The sequence below is a fragment of the Camellia sinensis genome, chromosome 1, assembly GCF_055761805.1.
Source record: "Camellia sinensis isolate YWXY chromosome 1, ASM5576180v1, whole genome shotgun sequence".
Lineage (NCBI taxonomy): Eukaryota > Viridiplantae > Streptophyta > Magnoliopsida > Ericales > Theaceae > Camellia > Camellia sinensis.
Window position 1 is genome coordinate 240,604,619 of NC_138961.1, and position 20,149 is coordinate 240,624,767.

The 20,149-nt window shown below is 38.8% G+C and overlaps 2 protein-coding genes across 2 annotated transcripts in view; both read right to left on the minus strand.

Annotated features, from left to right (window-relative positions):
• The window catches only part of LOC114288407 (hypersensitive-induced response protein 1-like), a 116,031-nt gene extending 104,864 nt beyond the window's left edge, over positions 1–11,167 (minus strand). The window contains exon 1 of the mRNA XM_082924569.1: positions 11,091–11,167. The gene's annotated coding sequence lies outside the window, so the exon portion shown is untranslated. The remainder of the gene's footprint in view (positions 1–11,090) is intronic.
• Positions 7,683–19,099, minus strand: LOC145822940 (protein CLP1 homolog). The gene is made up of 7 exons (XM_082921529.1): positions 18,946–19,099; positions 9,698–9,825; positions 9,513–9,569; positions 8,648–8,779; positions 8,242–8,477; positions 8,008–8,052; positions 7,683–7,920 (listed from the first exon to the last, which is right to left on the minus strand). Exons 1-7 carry the CDS (start codon positions 19,097–19,099, stop codon positions 7,833–7,835), a joined length of 840 nt encoding a protein of 279 aa, XP_082777655.1. The 3' UTR covers positions 7,683–7,832.
• Positions 19,100–20,149: the final 1,050 nt, after the last annotated feature.

A 20,149-nucleotide genomic window follows, 5' to 3' on the forward strand; every position in this document is an offset into this window, starting at 1 on the left:
CACTTATTTGTTGCGTGGGAAATGAAGCGGTTGAGGGCCGCAACTCAGCCAGTGAGCCTTTGAACCTCCTTAACCGTTCTGGGTGACTGCATCTCAATCAAGGCCTTGATCTTTTCAGTATTAGCTTCAATGCCCCGTTGACTAACCATAAAACCCAGAAACTTACCAGATCCTACACCGAAGGCGCACTTCTCTAGGTTGAGCTTCATTTGGTACTTGCGTAGGGTGGCGAAAGTCTCTCGTAGGTCGAACAGATGATCAATAGAGAGTTTGCTCTTGACAAGCACGTCGTCGAAATAGACTTCCATATTCCGACCTATCTGATGATGGAAAATGGTATTGACCAACTGTTGGTAGGTAGCCCCAGCATTCTTCAGTCCGAATGGCATCATACGGTAGTGGTAGGTACCTCGGTCGGTAATGAAGGATGTATGTTCCCGATCGGACGGGTGCATCAGGGTTTGGTTATACCCAGAGAAAGCATCCATGAAGCTAAGCATTTGATGACCGGTCGTGGTGTCGACCAGCAGATCTATGCGGGGAAGAGGATAGCTGTCTTTGGGATAAACTCGGTTTAGGTCAGAGTAATCGACACAGAGTCGCCATTTGCCATTGTTCTTGCAGACTAGGACCACGTTTGACAACCATTTAGGGTAATCTACGTTTTTGATGAATTGGGCCTCAAGGAGCTTGTCAACCTCTGCGGTTATAAGTGTATTGCGCTCTGGATGGAAGATGCGCTGCTTCTGGCAGTAAGGTCAGAAATGGGGTTCGATGCTGAGGCGGTGAGTTATGAAAGAGGGGTCGATGCCCGGCATGTCTGAATGGGTCCAGGCAAACACATCATTATGCTCGATCAGAAGGGCGATAAGGTCGGCCTTAGCTTGGGGGGATAGTTGGCTGCCGATCTTGGCGGTCTTCATAGAGTTGGTGGGATCGATGGGAACCTCAACGAGCTCCTCAACCGGTTCTCCTCTAACCAGCTCGTCCTCATCTCGGACGTCAAGTCCTTCAATGATCATGGCCTCCTTCAGCTTGACTTCCTTGAGTGAGGCGACATAACATTTCCTGGCTACAGTCTGCTCTCCCCTTACTGTCCCGACGCCTAGGTCGGTGGGAAACTTTATGGCGGGGTGGTAGGTTGAAGTGATGGCTTAGAAAGCGTTGAGGGCGGTGCGGCCAAGGATGATGTTGTAGGCAGAAAGACAGTCGACCACAAGGAAAGTGACCAACTTGGTAATCTGCCGTGGGTATTCGCCGATGGAGGTCACCCAGTCGCCAGTGAAACCGACCAAAGGGGTTTGAAGGGAAGACAGGCTTTCTTCCCCAATCTTGAGCTGGCGGAAGCAGTTGAAGAATATGATATCTGAAGAACTGCCGCTGTTGATGAGAACCCGTCTGACCTTATAGTTGGAGAGGATGGCAGAAATGACGAGAGGGTCATCACGAGGATAACGGATGCCTGTACAGTCGGCGTCTGTGAAGGTGATGGGCTCTGTCCACTACTTGGGCTGTTTGGAGGGTCAATCTATCGTGGCAACTGCTCTGTCCGAGCCTTGCCTTATCTTCCTGAGCTCTGCCCTCTGAGCGCAGCGGAATGGTCCGCCATAAGCAAGGCCACCTGAAATGACTCGGATTTCACCAACTGGCGGAGGGGGATTACCTGGTGGCCGAGGCTGTTGTGGGGGACGATCATGGCCTTGGTTAGGTTGGGCTGGCTGCTGGGGTGGGGTACGCCGGCGGTTGTTTTTTAGGGGCTCGGTTCTTTGCCTCTGCTGTGGGCAGGTGTCAGTGAACCGGCTGAGACGCCCTTGACGAATGAGGGTCTCGACCTGATCCTTGAGGTTGATGCAGTCATCAGTGTTGTGGCCATGGTCCTGGTGGAAATGACAATATTTGGACTGGTCTTTCCGGTTGGAAGGGGTTTGTGAGGGTAAGGGCCATTTGAGGGGGTAGTCCCGTTGGATCTGGTGGAGGACTTGTTCTATGGGAGAATTAAGGGGCGTGTACCGCTCGAACCAACCGGGTGGTCGGGCTGGTGCCGACCGGTCAGTGCGATGAGGTCGGTCGGTATAGTGGGGTGTTTGGCTGTTATATTGGGTGTTTCTGGGTTCTGAGTGTTTTCTCTTTTCTCTGGGGGTTGGGTTTTTAGATATTGGATCCTACCAAGCAGCTAGTGAATTTTCGGCATTCATGTATTTCTGGGCTTTGGAGAGTAGGGCGGCCATGGAGGTTGGGGGTTTTTGGAGAGGGAGAAGAGGAAATCGGACGATTGTAGCTCGGCCATGAAAGCCGTGAGGATGACCTTGTCACTGTTTTCCGCTACCTGCAGGGCTTTAGTGTTGAAGCGAGTAACAAAACTGCGCAGCGACTCCCCTTCGGTCTGACGGATGTTGAGGAATTAGGTTGCAGGGCGGCGTTGGTGCTGGGCTCCAATGAAATAGCTAAGGAAGGAGTCGTTGAGATGCTGGAAAGTGGAAACAGAGCCTGCCGGTAACTGGCTGATCCACAATCGAGCTGACCCCTTCAGTGTCACAGGGAAAGCCCGAAACATGATCTCGTCAGGGAAGGCATGAAGGATCATGAGGATACGGTAAGTCTCCAGGTGGTCGGCTGGATCCGTCGTACCGTCAAAAGAGTCAATGGTGGGCATTTTGAACTTGGCGGGCAGAGGTTTGTCTCGGATGGAGGAAACAAATGGTGAGCTTGCCGTGGTAGAGGGTTTATGTTAAATGTTCTGCATGACCCTTTGGAGCTGGAGCTTCATTGCTCGAAGTTCAGCGTCCCTGAGGGGAATGTGGTCACCATGGTCAGTCAATAGGGGCTGGACGCTGCTGACTTTCCCTTCAGGGCTTGGTGCCACGACCGAAGGGTGTGGGGGTGGAGGTGGTAGATTTATATGCGGGGGAGGAGGTTGCAAACCCTCCAAGTTTGGTGGATAGGGTTGTGGAACAGTATGGCTCGAGGCTCTTTCTTGGTTGGGTGGGATGTCCGGAGGTGGTGGAGGACGCATCGGAAGGTTTCTTTAGAGTAAAGCATTTATCAGGGCCTGGTTTTGTTCGGCCATGCGGTTAATGCTGTTGGTAAGCTTAGTGATATACTGTGGTGGGTTGTTTGGATTGGGAGGGTCGGTTTGATAGTCGGCAGCATTATAGTGAGAAGCCATGGATCTAGTCGTGACCATACACTTGGATGTATAGGAGGAAAAGGTTGTTAGGACAGGGTCTCCGGCGACAATGAGCACAACTGGCGTCCGGATAAGAACCACTTCCCACAGACGGCGCAAACTGATAATACAGTTTGTCCCAGTGAATGGATCGGACTGGTCTAAGCTCCTCAAGCCTAAGTCCAAATGATCAAGCTCACCGGATAACCTACAAACAAGTTCAATGGGGAACGGGGTAGTCCCCCAGTGAACCATCCGACGAGCAAGTTAGGAAGAGAAGTAGAGTATAGAGGAGAGATTAGAGATAGAAAAGCTTAACATTCTTCTTGTCTTCAACGTTTGCTTATATCCTTTGGTAATCATTTCGCTGTCCCTTCCGACCTGCCCTCCTCGCCGAAAGTCTATGTTGTAGCTTACCTTGTTCAGGGTAAGGGGGTCTTGTTCCAACGGAGAGGTGTTGTCGTAATAAATGCTGTGATGGGCTGCATTAATGGTGATGCGCAGTGGCAATAACTTTGCAGATCTTTGTCTATTGATGTGGCCCGTCCTTTACCTGCCGTGTGTCTGAATGTCATTGGCTCTTTATGCCATGTTGGACTCTAGCTGTCCTGGACCTCACCAGCTGGGTTATGCATTGGGCTCCAAGTGATGGGCTTGGATTGTTCATAGTGATTCGTGGCCTTTATGGGCTTATACACGTCAGATAGATTTTTATATATTTTTTTGTATTTGATTTATGTATTTTTAAATTTATTGTTTGTTTTTCGTATTTTTTTAAATAATATATATATGATATATAATATGATAATTTTCAATCTCTCAGAGTTCTTTTTGTAATTAAACTTCTATCTTTTCCGAGTTTTTTTGGATCATTTTGTTAGAGTCCAAAGGATGAATAATTATTAGACACTTGGCAACTTACGTCTTATTTGAAGGTGATTAGTTTATACTGTAAAATTAAATACTTTTATGTTGATATTAATCTAAAACATTTTCCAAATTGACGCATCGACGATGAAAACATATGAATAGATAGATTTTTATATATTTTTTTGTATTTGATTTATGTATTTTTAAATTTATTGTTTGTTTTTTGTATTTTTTTTAATAACATATATATGATATATAATATGATGATTTTCAATCCCTCAGCGTTCTTCTTGTAGTTAAGCTTCTATCTTTTCCGAGTTTTTTGGGTCCTTTTGTTGGAGTCCAAAGGAGGAATAATTTTAGATACTTGTCAACTTATGTCTTATTTGAAGGCGATTAATTTATACAGTAAAATTAAACATTTTTATGTTGATATTAATCTAAAACATTTTCCAAATTGACGCATCGACAATGAAAACACATGAATAGATAGATTTTTATATATATTTTTGTATTTGATTTATGTATTTTTTAATTTATTGTTTGTTTTTCGTAATTTTTTTGTTTTGTTCTTAGGGGATTATTTTAGAGGCGTTTTTTCATAAATCTTTTTTCACCTATTTATGTTCAATTTTATTCACATTATTTTCTTATATTCCAATAAGTCATATGAGTGACATAGTTATCAAAATACCCTAATAATATTCACATTTATAATATGAACGTTTCGTGATGTGAATGTTCACATCACTAAATTACTAACCATTCAAAAAATATTTGTAAGGGTAGAATTGTTTATAAAATACTTTAAATATGAGAATTAGGATTTGGTAGATTAAATGTTCAAATAATAGGACTTAGTGGAATATAAGAATATCTTATGAACTAATTGGGATACACACACTTAAAAAAAGCTTTTCTAATAAATCTCCCATTATTTTAATATTTTACGCAATTTTTTTAATTTATTTTTTAGATTCACATAATTTATTTATGATTTTTTTCTAAAAAACTCACCAAATATAAAAAATATAAAGAAATACAAAAATTCAATACATTTTCATATTTTATTGTATTCAATGAATTTTTTAAAGATTTTTGTATAAATTTTATTTTTTTAATTATACCAAGATTATGTGATTAAAATATTTTTAAAAATATAAAAATACTACTTAAAAACTTAAAAAACTAGTTTTGAAAAATCAAACAGAGTTCCAAAAAGAGAAGTCATGCTAGGGGTGGGCACAAGCCCATTGCCCACTCATCTCAGCCCACTTTTTTAAGAACTTGGGATTAGTATTTAAACCTACAAAGTTGGGCCGTAAAAGCTTTTTTGGCTCACTGGCCACGCTTGGAAAATGGTAATTGCGATCCGACCCAGCATTATTATTTTAAAGTGAATAATGTTTTAGAGTACTAAATTGGGAGCTCTAGAGTATCACTAATGATGTAGCACAATGGCCCCCACTAAAATGATGTGATGTTTTGGCTTGAGTTTATTTATTTATTTATTTTTTTTAAGCTCATTAGAACTATTAGTGGTCCAAAAATTAGTGGGATGAATCACCACTCTTTTAAAGTAGTAAGGTAAATATCATTTTTATGTTCATTTATTATAGTAATTTAAATTTTATATATGAATAGTACTATTTTTTTTATTGGGCGAACTACGCTAACAATTTCTATAGTTTAGGGCTCATGTCATTTTGGTCCCTGACTTTTCAATTGTGGCACATTTGACTCTGAATTTTGAATCTTGTTTCAAATAAGGACAATTAAAAATATTATTACTTAATTTTAAGGGTAAAATGGTCAATTTGATAAAATATAAACTAATTTTATAAAAATAAATGTCAAAAAAATTATTTTTGAATTTTTAAAAATTATTTCTACCCACAGAAGATAAAATTATGTAAAATTCATAAATCTTTTAGACTTTTATTTATTTTACCAAATTAATTTTTATTATTTGTTTGGATGATAATTATGTAATGGGTGCTTGTTAGAATTTTAATGTGTAATCGATATATTAATATATTAAATATTTTTAGTTTTAAATTTTTTGATTTAATGGGTTGGTTTAATAATGATATCGAAGTTTTCGCCATATTTGACTTTTGGAAAAATAGAAACTAATTTAATGAAAATAAAAACAACTACCCGTTACATGATCATCATTCAAACACATAATAAAATTAATTTGGTAAATTAAATAAATAAATAAATATCTAAAAGATATATCAATTTTACAAAATTTTGTCTTTAGCGTGTAGAAATAATTTGTAAAAATTCAAAAATATTTTTTTGACATTTATTTTTGACAAATTAGTTTATATTTTATCAAATTAACGATTTTACCCTTGAAATTGAGTAATAGTATTTTCAATTGTCCTTATTTGGAAGAAGATTCAAAATTCATGATCAAATGTGTCACAATTGAAAAGTCATGGACCAAAGTGACACAAGTCTCAAATTGCAGGGACCGTTAGTTAGTGTAATTTACCTTTTTTTATTTAAAAAATATCATTTTTTAATAATAAAAAAACCGCCTAACACTCTACCTTGCATTAATGTATGGCCGTGATGTGTTTTTTTTGGTTGTAAAATTTTATGTTTTAATTTTGATTAAGAAAATTCAGAAAAGGTGGCCTTTAAATTACACTGGATACCAAATTTAGGGATAATAGGCTAGAAACCCTTTTTTTTTGTTGTTTTTTTTTTGTTTTTGTTTTTTGAGGGGGTTAGAAACGGCTGTTTGGATCAACTTTCTTTTATTTGATTTTTTTATTAGCTAGTTTTAATTTTGGCAACCCAAAAGCTACATAAAAAATAAATATTAATCCACATAAAACGATTGTTTGGATAAACTTTCTTTTATTTGATTTTTTTATTACTAATTTTGACGACATCGTTTTGACACATTTAAGCCATTCTGGAATTTGGACCACCAAACATTTTTCCATAAAATATAAGTGAATTATTGATAGAATTGTTTTATGTGGATTAATATTTATTTTTTATGGGCTTTTATGTAGCTTTTGGGTTGCCAAAATTAAAACTAACTAATAAAAAAATCAAATAAAAGACCAAAACGACGTCATTTTGAGACATTTAAGCCATAAAAATTCGAATCACCTAGCATTTTTGTGTTTTATGTGATTATGTGGTTAACTCTGATTGATTCTATGTCTGAATATTTATTGAATTCGCAGGTTCCTCCCAAAAGAAATATTTGGGCTTCCTCATGCCTTTCATGATATAATTATGAATATTTTCATGGATCAAAATTAAAAAATAAAAAATCACGTACATTACTGGATCAAAATTAAAAAATAAAAAATCACGTACATTACTAAATCAACCCTTGTGTTACAATCAAGTGACTTGAATTCTTTTTCGCCATTATGCTCTATAAAAATTATATCGTGAATTAAATTAATTAAATTAAATTATTTTTACCATCACATCTCTGTCAATTTAACGTCCTTAACATTTCTATTTAGAGTGATTTATCTGACTAAACATTTCTATTTAGGATGATTTATCGTTGAATTTTTTATGTACAAAAAATAAATAAATAAAAAATTGCAAGTATCAACCATGTTATCAGCTAGCTATCTGTGAATGTACACATTACAGTGAATCATATACAAAATAATCCTCTCAGCAGAATAAACGGGTTTCACCTCTTAAAACCCCTTGCAGTGTCCGTACAAGCATAATACATACACAAATCAGTGATAAGATTAACACTAAACGATTTGAGGAAAATGAGAAATGCAGTTAGTTGGGCAATTTAGGTTTCAAGCCATGTCAAAGTTCCCATGATCAAGAATCTGCTTGGGAGTTCCCTAGCCGATGGTGCAAGGTATGTAATTTTCTTCCTGAAAATGATAAATTAGAATTTAAAAAAACAAAAGAAAAAGAGTGTATGAACCACATCAAGGAATGAAGAATTTTGAAATAAAAACCTCTGAATATCTATGTCTGTGATATAGATGAACCCCGCGACATTACTGTAAGAAAAAAGTAATTATTCAGTTCATGCACTTACACAAGGTTAAAAAATTTACAGACGAGTCAACTTAAATCATGAGGCCAAATGTACATTATAGTGGCGACATTCAAAAAAGTTTTACTAATTCACCTCCTATCTTATGATACCATGGATTTTGAAAAAGGAAAGGCAAGGACATTGCATATACCTTGAAATAATTTGGTCTGGTTCTTTGGCAAATGAAATAGCAAGAACCAAATGGAGCAAATCCCGGTTGATATTCACAAGAACCAATCGTGTAGGGTCGGCAGCAGGCTCTGCGCCAATTAGCAGGGCTGAACATGGGGCCTGTGGTCCACCACCAATTCTATAGACTGACAAATCACTGAAACTTGTGATAGTGGAATGTGGGGAAAGATCATTTGCAAGGCCATAAAAATATTCCTGGAGTAAAAAATATCGGCATGATTTAGCTTTATAACAAGGAAACACAAAAGGATTTGTTGAAAAAGGCAAGAAATTTGTAAATAATCATTCAAGATTCTCCATACTAACACAAATAACTAATGATTGACAAAATTCCTATATATATAACCAAAAAGGTTGATGTTTACCCTTATTCTGTAGCTCCTGGCCTTTTGACGAACTTTTGCATTCCTCGAGACAACACCACCTGATTTTTGAAGTTTCACAACATCAACATTTGGCTTGCTTTTCAATACATCTTTCAGCATGCTGCAAAGTTTCTCATGCACAGAGTTTGGGTGAGCTTAAAAACATGAACCACCCCGGGGTGAAAATTGAATCTGAAATAGTTTCTTAAGTTACTAGCAACCAGTGCACATGCAAAACTACGGACAAAATTGAACTTAATAACATTCAGTAGCAATGCAGTGAGATACAGCCACAATCGTAATATTTAAAATCAAAAAATAAAAATAAAAATAAACTTCCCAGAAGCACGATCAGAGTGTGGATATAATTAGTATATCTGGAGAAACATGGTTTTCGATTGTTAAAATCGTAAATTTCAGCAGAAAAGTTTATCAGTGTATCTCATTCTTTGACATGTCAACAATGGTGTTAATGTTGTTTGAATATCATAATATGTTAAGCCCAATGTTGCAGTTAAGTAAAACTTATTGGCAGCTTTAAAAAATACAAAAATTAAAAATTGAAGTAATCCAATCGCAGCTCCAAAAAAAGTGAGCATTTGCAGCTTATTGAACTTAGAAAACAAATAAACTAAAAGCCTGACAAGTTATACCAAACAGTAGGCTTTGCCAAAATGCAGCAGCCCACAACAGACATTTTCAAAACTTAAAAGCAAAAAAAGCTGCTTCTAAGTAGTTTTACTGAAGTGGCACACAAACAACTATCCTAACCAAATCAAAGCAAATGCAACTCATAATAGGATTAGTTTTAATTAGATCGCAGCAATACACACATGACAAAAGTTTTCATATGGAAAGCATTTACCTGACCCAAAACCAGAACAACATTAGCATTGAATGCATCAATTGCATGAAGAAGCAACTGCATCAACATACAAAAAGATACTATACTAATTAAACAACATATCCCACATAATCGATACTACTGGAGCACTCCTGAATTTTAATATAACAAGCAGGACTAACAATGGAAACTTGAAACTCAGTTACCTCATAACCAACACCCTCTATCCATCCCATGGTATTTATTACCATGCCTGCAGCTCGAGGTTCTGCATTTCCGGCGAACTGCCTCTCCAGAATCTGAGCAAGCTCCTTCACAAGCACCTTGTACAAATCTGCATTGACACTGTGAAGTACCAGTTCTAAGAACATCCATGATAACTGGATACAGAAAAAGCTAACTACGATCTTATCCTCTATCAGTTCATCATGCAATTTCTATGTTCCTTTAGACTAAGATTCTTTTTAGCCTACTTGTTTCCCTTGTAGCAAATAGATAACTCAACTGCAGAAGAGTACAAGCCCAACAACGAAAAAGAGGGGATGAAAACAAAAAAACAAAATTTTTTCATCCAATTAGTTTCACAGTATGATAAATTAACACATACTGCTGATCCCATCCTGGAGATATATAATTTTCGTCCTGAGCTATTTTGATTTGTATTTCCATTTATTCATTTCCCAACACTACTCTTATTTGATTGAAAAGGCAGACTTCAATACAATCTTATTTCACCATCTAACAAAAAAAAATACAATCTTATTCATTTAAAAGCATGAAAAATATTCTGACTGAAACATTTTTAAGGAAATAACTACTTGATCAGAAAAAAGTTTTAACTTCTCAGAGTAGAGCAACAAACCACACATAACCTGATAGGACAACATTAAAGAATGATTGAAAGTATCAACAAAAAAAAAAAATTAAAGCAGGAAAAAAAAACAAAAAAAACTCCTCTCAATGGCATATATAGGTTTCAAAGCACAACCACCGAGGAAATCAAAAACAAAAATCAAGAATAAAATTCTTGAAAGTAAAGGAAACAAAAGGCAAATTCAATTTGAATCATGTTATGCCACAGAATTTAACTATAACTGATGCGGAATGGAGCGAGATTAACATAAGCATTTGAGAAAGACTGATGTCTACTACAACTATGGTATGTAGTCAAGTCCATCAAGCAAGATCAATCAATTAAACAAGTAAAATAAAATTAACAGTTAATTAAATACTATTAAATTTCCAACAAATCTACCATGGATAATAAATAAGCTAATGACTCGCAAAACAAAAATTCAAAAAGCAAAACCACAAATTCTTATATGAACAACAAAATTGAGATCTGATACAAACAATATAACAAAACTACAAAGCTAAAAACAAATCTCAGTGATATATTTCTCTAGTTTCGATATCAATTCATGCAAGAATCGACTACTTAATCCAAAAAAAAAAAGGTTCTATTTTCGGTTGAACAAATCCTTATACATCAAAGTTTCAACTACTAAACAAGCATTCATGAGTGGCGAACATATACATATATACTTGCAGTAAAGAAGCGAAGAAACGATGAGAGAGAAACAGAGAAAAGATTGGTACCGTGGAGAGAGAGAGAGAGAGAGAGTAGCGCTGAGAATGTTTAAGTGGAGAAAATGGTTTGGTTTTGAGTTTTAAAAGAAGTTTAAAATTGAGTTTTGTGACGTGGTTTTCGTTTTGAAAACTTAAGTTTTGAACGGTGTGTTTGGTTATGAATTTTATAAAGAGTTTTAAAATTTTTTTGATTGGAATTGTGATTTTGAGCTTTGTGAGTTGGTTTTTTGATTTTTTGGTTTTTCAGTTATTTTAAGGTCTCGTTTGGGAATAAGTTTTTTTAGTAATTTTTAAAATTTTTGATTAAAATATAATGCAAAAAAAATTAGTATGTTTAGGAGGATTTTTTAATTTTTTTACAAAAAATGTGTAAAAAGTAAAAAGAAAATAGAATATTTGACTTTTTGGTATAGGTTATTGACTTTTGGTTTTTTTAGTGATTTTTTAAACTAAAAAGTGATGTTGTCAAACAAGCTAAAAAGCCTCGTTTGAAATAGATTTTTTGAATTTTTTGAATTTTATAAGAAAAAAAATGAAATGATTATAGATTAAATTTAACATTTTCTCTTATTTAACTAAAATAATTTATTTTATTTTATATGATTATTTTAACTCCAAAGGCATGCCAAACGAACCCTTTAAAAAAGAACTAAACATGGCCTTTGTACCGCGTAGAGAGAGAGAGAGAGAGAGAGCTGTGAATGTTTAAGCAGAGGTTGCGATAACAGATAATTATCAAAATCGCAATCTCAATTTCCTACTTACTTACGATACTGTACCGTATTGGATTATCGTAACAAATATTATAGGGTTTTATATATTCTCTCTGTAGAATCCCAAATAAGTCGCACTTTCAGTTAGAGGAATCACAACACAACCAATGCTCCGTTTGTTTAAACAGAGATTGCAATAACAGATAGTTATCAAAATTGCAGTCTCCTACTTACTTGCGGTATTGTAACATACTGGATTATCGTAACCAATACTATAGGGTTTTATGTATTCTTTCTGTGGAATCCCAAATAAATCGCGCCTTCAATTAGAGGAATCATAACACAACCAATGCTCCGTTTGATTTAGATTTTTTTAGGCACCTGTTTTTTAGTTGATACAGATAAGTTATAAATAATTTTAAAAAAAAGTTTGTTTTGACAAAAAGGACCACATTTTCACTAAAAAAAATCTTTAGGACAATTATAAAAAAAATAAAAATAAAGAGATTAATGCTCGGTAGCCCAAAAAGAAGTGACTCGAATGGCCTGAATGAGTGTTCACCGGACGTCCACTCGGATGACCAGGTGAAAACTTGTCTTCTGCAGTTGTCGTCTTTGTCTACCGCGACTGTCAACATTCTCACCGGACGACCGGCTGGACGTTTGCCCGAACGACCGGTAAGATGAATTTCGAACCATTCGAGCTGTAACACCCTCAAAAATAAACCCATAAATCATACATTCATGATACAAGAAAGAGATATCATATTTCATACATCAGAGTATTCTTACAGAAAGTATTACATGTTGACAACAAAAGTAAATGCCCTATGGGCTTACAACTTTCCAAGTCAACACTTGGGTCCAACAAAACTAGAGTTCTAACTCTTAATACAAAATAAGCCCTAGGCTTGATTCACATGTAATACAAAAAGATAACTACAAAAAGATCTTCCAGCCTCTAAGCCTCCCAAACTACATCCTTGGAGGTGGCATGTCACAAGTACCTGAAAATGATGTCCCATATAGGGTGAGCCAAAGCCCAGTAGAGATATACTAAACCAAATATGAGCAATAACTAAAACATTAGCATTCGATGAATGGTTAACACTTATAAACCAACCTACAACACTTCTCAGTTCCATGACAAGTACATCTGTGTTCCATTCCACATTCCTTTACTTATCCAATTCAAATTCATAAACATGGCTCACTATCCAGCCAAACAATTAAATGAGACTACAACTCATAATAAAACACTTCCATTATCCATAATTCAAATGAGACTACAACTCATATTAAAACACTTTAATACTTTAATTATCTACGTTATGCAAGCGTGATTAAGATTTCGGGACTTTCACCTTCGACACTCCGGCCAACTTCGTTATCAATGGAGTCCATCCCCTATCTCCTCCAAAACAGGTTTGAGAGGACATCCCCTATCTCATCCCAAACAGAATACATATGCAATGTATTTAAATACGTTATCATATACAATGATCAATATAGGCACATATTCAATGTGACAATTCAACTGTCATATTCAATGACTTAACCATTTGATTAGTTTCAGTTTTCCCTAATGAACATACAGTGTCTACAACAATCAAGACTATCCTCCATCGATAGCTCAAAGCAGTTATTTCTAAACAGATAACAAATTTATCAAACAGATAAATTATCAACTTTTTCATAGGTGAGTGATTAATTTATCCAACTACACCATTCAATCTCATACTTTCCCAATTTCATGATTTTTAACTCAATTTCATATTTTTCCAAATTAATTATTCAAATTAATTAATTAACATAATTAGGGCATTTTTCCCTTTTTTCAAATATCAACCCTAAGGTTCAATTTCATCAATTTAACAACAATAATTCCATCTTCCAAGGTCTCACATACACATGGAATTTAACAATTGAAAACCCCCTTTTTATAACTTTAGATCAAAACCTAACTTTTCCAAATTTTTCCATATTCCACCATTTATACAAAATGACTAAAATCTATGTCAAAACTCATAAGAAAGAGTAGGGTATCCCTATCTCAAAGGAATAGACTCAAAGGAGGTGAAGGTGAAAACCCAAAGTGCTCCAAACACCAACTTTTTCGGATCAAAGCGAAGCCTACACCAAGCTCTATCTTTCTTACAAAGAGGCTAGGGTAGAAGACTCCTAGAACTAGATGTATTTGTAGAGAGAAGGTATGTAGACAGAGAGGGAGCAGTCGATCTAGGGTTTGAAAAGAAAAGGAGATCAAAAAGTGAAGAAGAAGCTGCTATTGCGAATTGATATATTCGAGCCTCGCTCGAGCGAAGGATTGGTCGCTCGAGCGACCAGACACAGACAAACCTCGCTCAAGCGCAGAAAGCCTCGCTCGAGCCAACAATACGAAGCTTCAGGTCTGCAACCCAGAAGCATGCTCGAGCAAAGAAAATCTCACTCAAGCGAAGAAACCCAAAACATACAGCTCGCTCGCTCGAGCCAAGAAACACAACCTTCAGGTCAAAAAGAGACGCAGACGCACGCTCGAGCGAAGGACCTCTAGCTTGAGCGAAGAGACACACTAGACCAAGCTTGCTCGAGTGAAGAAAAACTTGCTCGAGCCAAAGCTTTGTCTGAAAAGAAAACCTAAAGACCCACAGAACTCGCTCGAGCGTACAAACCCTCGCTCGACCGAAGAAGCAAAGACACACGGCGTGCTCGAGCGACAAAGTCCTGGCTTAAGCGAAGATACCAAAAACTGGACAGCAACCATTTGTTTCAAAACACACCCAACCTATTACAAAGCTGCCCAACACATCTCAAAACTCAAATACAAAGAATTAAAGGATGGAAAGAGACATATACAGCAATACCCAACCATAGAACTCAAGTCCAGAATACTAAACATAAAAGGAGAAAACCCAGAATCGCTATAACCTCCCCCCCTTAAAGAATTTCGTCCCCGAAATTAGTTATAAGTTTCAAAAACATGATTTTTCAATTCTCAACAATATTACCATTCAATATTACCATTCAATATTCAACATCCTGACCCATTACCAGTCGTCCCATCTCTTTTCAAGAGGCAATTTACAATATGATATAACATGCATTATCAACATGCATTCCTTTGAATTTCAACAAGTCCCAATACTATATTCCACAATTCTATAACATATTCAATGCTAATGATATATTTGCATTTCTTCAACACATTCAACATATACAATGTTAAATTAAACTTTCATTTCCGAGATATATTCAACAATTACCATACTCCCATAAACCAAAACATATACAATGTTCTTAGAGTTTGTCAACAAAATAAAGTTCCCAATACATGGTTAAACATTAACAAATAAGTCCGGATATTTTTCACGGACCTCCAACTCACGTTCCCAAGTGGCTTCCTCAACCCCGTGGTGTTTCCACAAAACTTTTACCAAGGGTATCGTCTTGCCTCGCAAGACTTGTTCCCGTCTATCCAAAACCCGCACCGGTCTCTCCTCATATGAGGCATCCTCATTAACCTCTAAGTCGGTCCAGTCCAACACATGTGACGGATCCGGCTCATATTTCCGAAGCATACTAACATGAAACACGTCATGCACTCTGGACAACTGCGGCGGTAATGCTAGACGATAGGCAACTTCACCAATCCTCTCGAGGATCTCAAAAGGGACAATAAACCGAGGGAACAACTTTCCACTCTTCCTAAACCTCATCAAATCCCGCCTAGGTTATATTTTCAGAAAGACATGATCACCCACCTCAAATGCCAAAGGCCTCCTCCTACGGTCGGCATAGCTCTTTTGGCGACTCTAGGCTGTAACAAGCCTCTTACGGATAAGCTCAACTTTCTCCGTCGTCTCCCGAACCAACTTTGGGCCCAAAAAAGGTGCATCACCCACCTCGGCCCAACGTACTAGAGACCTACACGGTCGGCTATACAAGGCCTCAAACGGTGCCATACTAATACTCGATTGGAATTGTTGTTGCAGGTGAACTCTACTAAGGGTAAGTGTCTCTCCCACGACCCACTAAAGTCAAGGACATAACCTCGAAGCATATCTTCAAGGATTTGAATAGTGCGCTCGGGCTGCCCGTCAGTCTGAGGATGATAAGCCGTGCTAAAGGTCAACCTAGTGCCCAAGGCACTCTGCAAGCTCTGCCACAACCTAATAGTAAAATGCGGATCTCTATCTGAGACGATCGACACTGGTACCCCGTGCAATCTCACTATGTCCCGAATATACAAGTAGGTAAGATGATCTACCGAATCTCTCACGCGCATAGGAATAAAGTACGCTGACTTAGTCAACTGGTCCACTACCACCCAAATAGCATCACTACCCCGTTGAATCCTCGGAAGACCTACAACGAAGTCCATAGTAATATACTCCCATTTCCACTAGGCAATAGACAAGGGTTGTAACAAATCCGCTGGCCTCTGATGCTCGGCCTTCACTTGCTAACAAGTAAGGCACTTTGACACAAACACCGCCACATCTTTCTTCATACCCTTCTACCAAAACTGGCGACTCAGATCACGATACATCTTAGTGCCTCCGGAGGCACCGCAAGGCGTGAATGGTGAAACTCTCGGAGTACTTCCTCTCGGCAAGACTCCGGCACAAACAGACAATTTTAGTATCTCACACTCAGGTTGGGATACACAGTCAAACCCTTCTCCACCTTCCCACTGGAGATCTTCTCTCGGAGGGATTCTACCTCAAGGTCACTATTTTGTGCCTCTAACACCCGATTCACAAGTGTAGGCTACGCAACTACAGAAAACAAGGCCGCAGACTCAACAAATTCGCCTAGAAGCAAGTCGAACTCGCCAAGTGCACCCAACATTTCCTACTCCCGGATGGCTATACAAGCTACATCGCTAATGGATTTCCTACTAAGGGCATCGACCACAACATTGGCCTTCCCTGGGTGATAATGCAACTCAAAGTCATAATCCTCAATAAACTCCATCCACCTCCTTTGCCTCAAGTTTAAGTCTATCTGTGTAAATAGATATTTCAGACTCTTATTATTCGAGAACACCTCGAACCTCTCACCATAAAGGTAGTGCCTCCAAATCTTCATGGCAAAAATCACAGCTGCTAACTCTAGGTCAGGTATAGGGTAGTTTCTCTCGTGTGTTTTCAATTGTCGCGAGCCATAGGCTACCACTTTCCTCTCTTGCATCAACACACAACCCAAACCCTCTCGTGAAGCATCACAATACACTGCATAACCCAAACCACTCTCCAAAATAATCAAAACTGGAGCGGTGGTAAGTCTAACTTTAAGTTCTTGGAACGACTTTTCATAAGTCTCACTCCATATAAATTTGACCTCTTTCCGCGTCAATCTAGTCAAATGCGAAGCTAGCCTGGAGAAATTTTTCACGAACCGACGGTAATAACCAGCTAATCCTAGAAAACTATGGATCTCAAAAACACTCTTAGGCTGTGCCCAATCTTGCACCGCCTCTATCTTGGATGAATCAATAGATACCCCTTCCCCGGAGACTACATGGCCTAAGAACTTCACCTCTCTTAGCCAGAACTCACACTGCCCAAACTTAGCATACAACTTATGGGCTCTAAGCAACTCAAGCACCACTCTCAAGTGTTCCCCGTGCTCCTCCTCAGAGGGTGAATAAATCAAAATGTCGTCCACGAAGACAACCACAAAGCGATCTAAGAACTCCCTGAAGATCCGATTCATCAAGTCCATAAACACTGCCGGTGCATTGGTGAGCCCAAAAGGCATCACTAGAAACTCATAATGGCCATACCGCATACGGAATGCCGTTTTCGGGATATCTTCCTCCCTGACCCTCAACTGATGGTAACCCGATCTCAAGTCTATCTTAGAGAAACAACGGGATCCTTTAAACTAGTCAAACAGATCATCTATACGAGGCATAGGGTATTTGTTCTTAACCGTAGCCCGATTCAATTTTCGGTAATCAATACAAAGTCTCAAGGCCCCATCTTTCTTTTTAGCAATGAGGGCCGGTGCTCCCCACGGCGAAGTACTAGGGAGAATAAAGGCCTTATCTAGTAATTCTTGGAGTTGAATCTTCAACTCACTCAACTCGGCTGGGGCAAAACGATAAGGTGCCATGGAAATTGGTGTTGTGCCAGGCACTAAATCAATAGAGAACTCAATCTCTCAATGAGGTGGTAAACTAACAAGATCCTCGGGACGAGTACTCACTAATCACTCTTGGCAACTCAGTCCGGGTCTCATCACACTCACTACTCATACAGCCAGCGAGAAGGTAATTAAGCTCACTCCGCCCTCGCGGATAAAACACTGGTGGCAAAACTCTACCAACTCGATCTCCCAGGAAATGAAAACAATCCCCGCTCAAGGTACATATAGTAACCCTCTGGCGGTAGCAATCAATAACAGCTCGGTATGACGATAACCAGTCCATACCCAAAATCACATCAAAACCCGACAAAACGATAACTATAAAAAAAAATGGAAGCCGGCGGTTAGCGACCTCATTATCACAACCTCTACATCCTTGTTTCAAAATCAACTCACCCCTAACAGGTGACAAAACACAAATTAGAGATACTAACTGCGCCAACTCCAATCCCAAAATAGATGCAAATGTAGTAGATATAAAGGAATGAGATGCACTCGTGTCAATCAATACATTAGCAACCGAGTTACAAAACAAAATGGTACCTCTCATAACAAATGGAACCGGCACAAGATCCTGCGCGGTAATAGCATACACACGCCCTGAAGGTCTCTGATCTACCTGCTCACCCCTCAGAGCAGAAGAATGCTACACAGACAGAGCCGAAGAGGCTCCTTGATTGGCCTTCGAGGCTTGAACTGACTAAGCTGGCTAATAACTCTGCCTCAACCCAGATGCACCAGATGTGCCACTCAACTGCGGACAAAACATCTTCAGGTGCCCTACCTGACCACACTAGTAACAAGAGAGCAGCTGGCCTCTGCCCTAACTCTGCTTTGAGGACGAGCTAAAAATGAAGCTGCTCTCTACCCTCTTCCCCTCTGCGAGCAAGCTGAAGACTTGTGGCCCAGCTGACCATATTTGTAACAAGTGAAGTCTCTCTGACTGCCTCTCCCAGAGCCTAAACTCGGCACTAGAAAGGTAGATCTCGCAAACGCACCCTGGGACTGCTGAGGGTGAGGACCCCTCTGCCTTCTACCGTCTCCCTGACCATCCTGACTCCTCTTGGAGCCCCTAATCCAATCCTCCTCCTCATGCATAATAATCTCAAGATGGGTCGCAACGTTCGCAAGGTGCCCATACTCCCGAGTCATGGACCTAGCAACTCTAAGTTTGAGCCTGGTCCTTAACTTCTTCTCAAACTCAAGACAACGACGTTCCTCAGATGCCACTAACTCAGGCGCAAACCTCGATAAACTGGTAAATGCGGCCTCAAACTCAGCCACAAGTATATTCAGCTGCTTGAGCTGACAGAACTGATCCCTTAACTTTTGCCTGACAGCGGGAGGCAAAAACTTCTCTTAGAAGGCATCAACGAAAGCCTCCCAAGTCCCACCAATACGTCCCCAAACAAGCTTCCACCACTGACCTGCATCTCCCTTTAGCTGGAAGGACACCAAGGTCACCCTCAAGCCTCCATCTTCGATGCCAAGCATCTCAAACGTCTTCCCTATCTGTTCCAGCCATTCATCAGCCTTCAATGGCTCCTTAGGATCCCCTAGAAACTCATCCGGGTTAGATCGGAAAAACTCCCTCTTCAGAAAAGAAGGCCTTGCCTCAGTTACATGGGCCTGGGCTTGATTCTCAGCCCTGAGAATGCCCATAGATTCCCTCAATGCTCCTGCCATCTCGCGGGCTAAGGCACCCATGGCCTGCTAACCTACTGGCTCAGCCACATCAGCCTGACCAACCCTCTCCTGCTGCGCTGAAATCTCATCCGGTATAGGCATCTCCTGCCTCCTAGGCCTACCACACCTACCACCACGTCCTCATCCTGACATCCTAATAAAGGTAACGAGAACATTAGCACATTCACAAATGTTCCGAAGCTATTTCACTTGCGTCTTAATGCATTGGACAATAGTAATTCACTCCACGTAAGCATATAATCACATAAGCACTTACGAATTTCATTTTCGGATAATGATAGTCCCGTGGCATTGCTAGAGTTCCAGTTAGAAACAGCATTGATCAAGTGCCTTTCCAACAGGACTCCCAGAAACCCAAGGATCCAATCAACATCCTAGAAATTAAATCCCATACCCATTTAGTCAGATAAACATGTTTTCACATAAGCATATAACATCATACATAAGTCTCTAACAAACAAGACAAACCCATTGTGGTATTAACCACTTCCCACG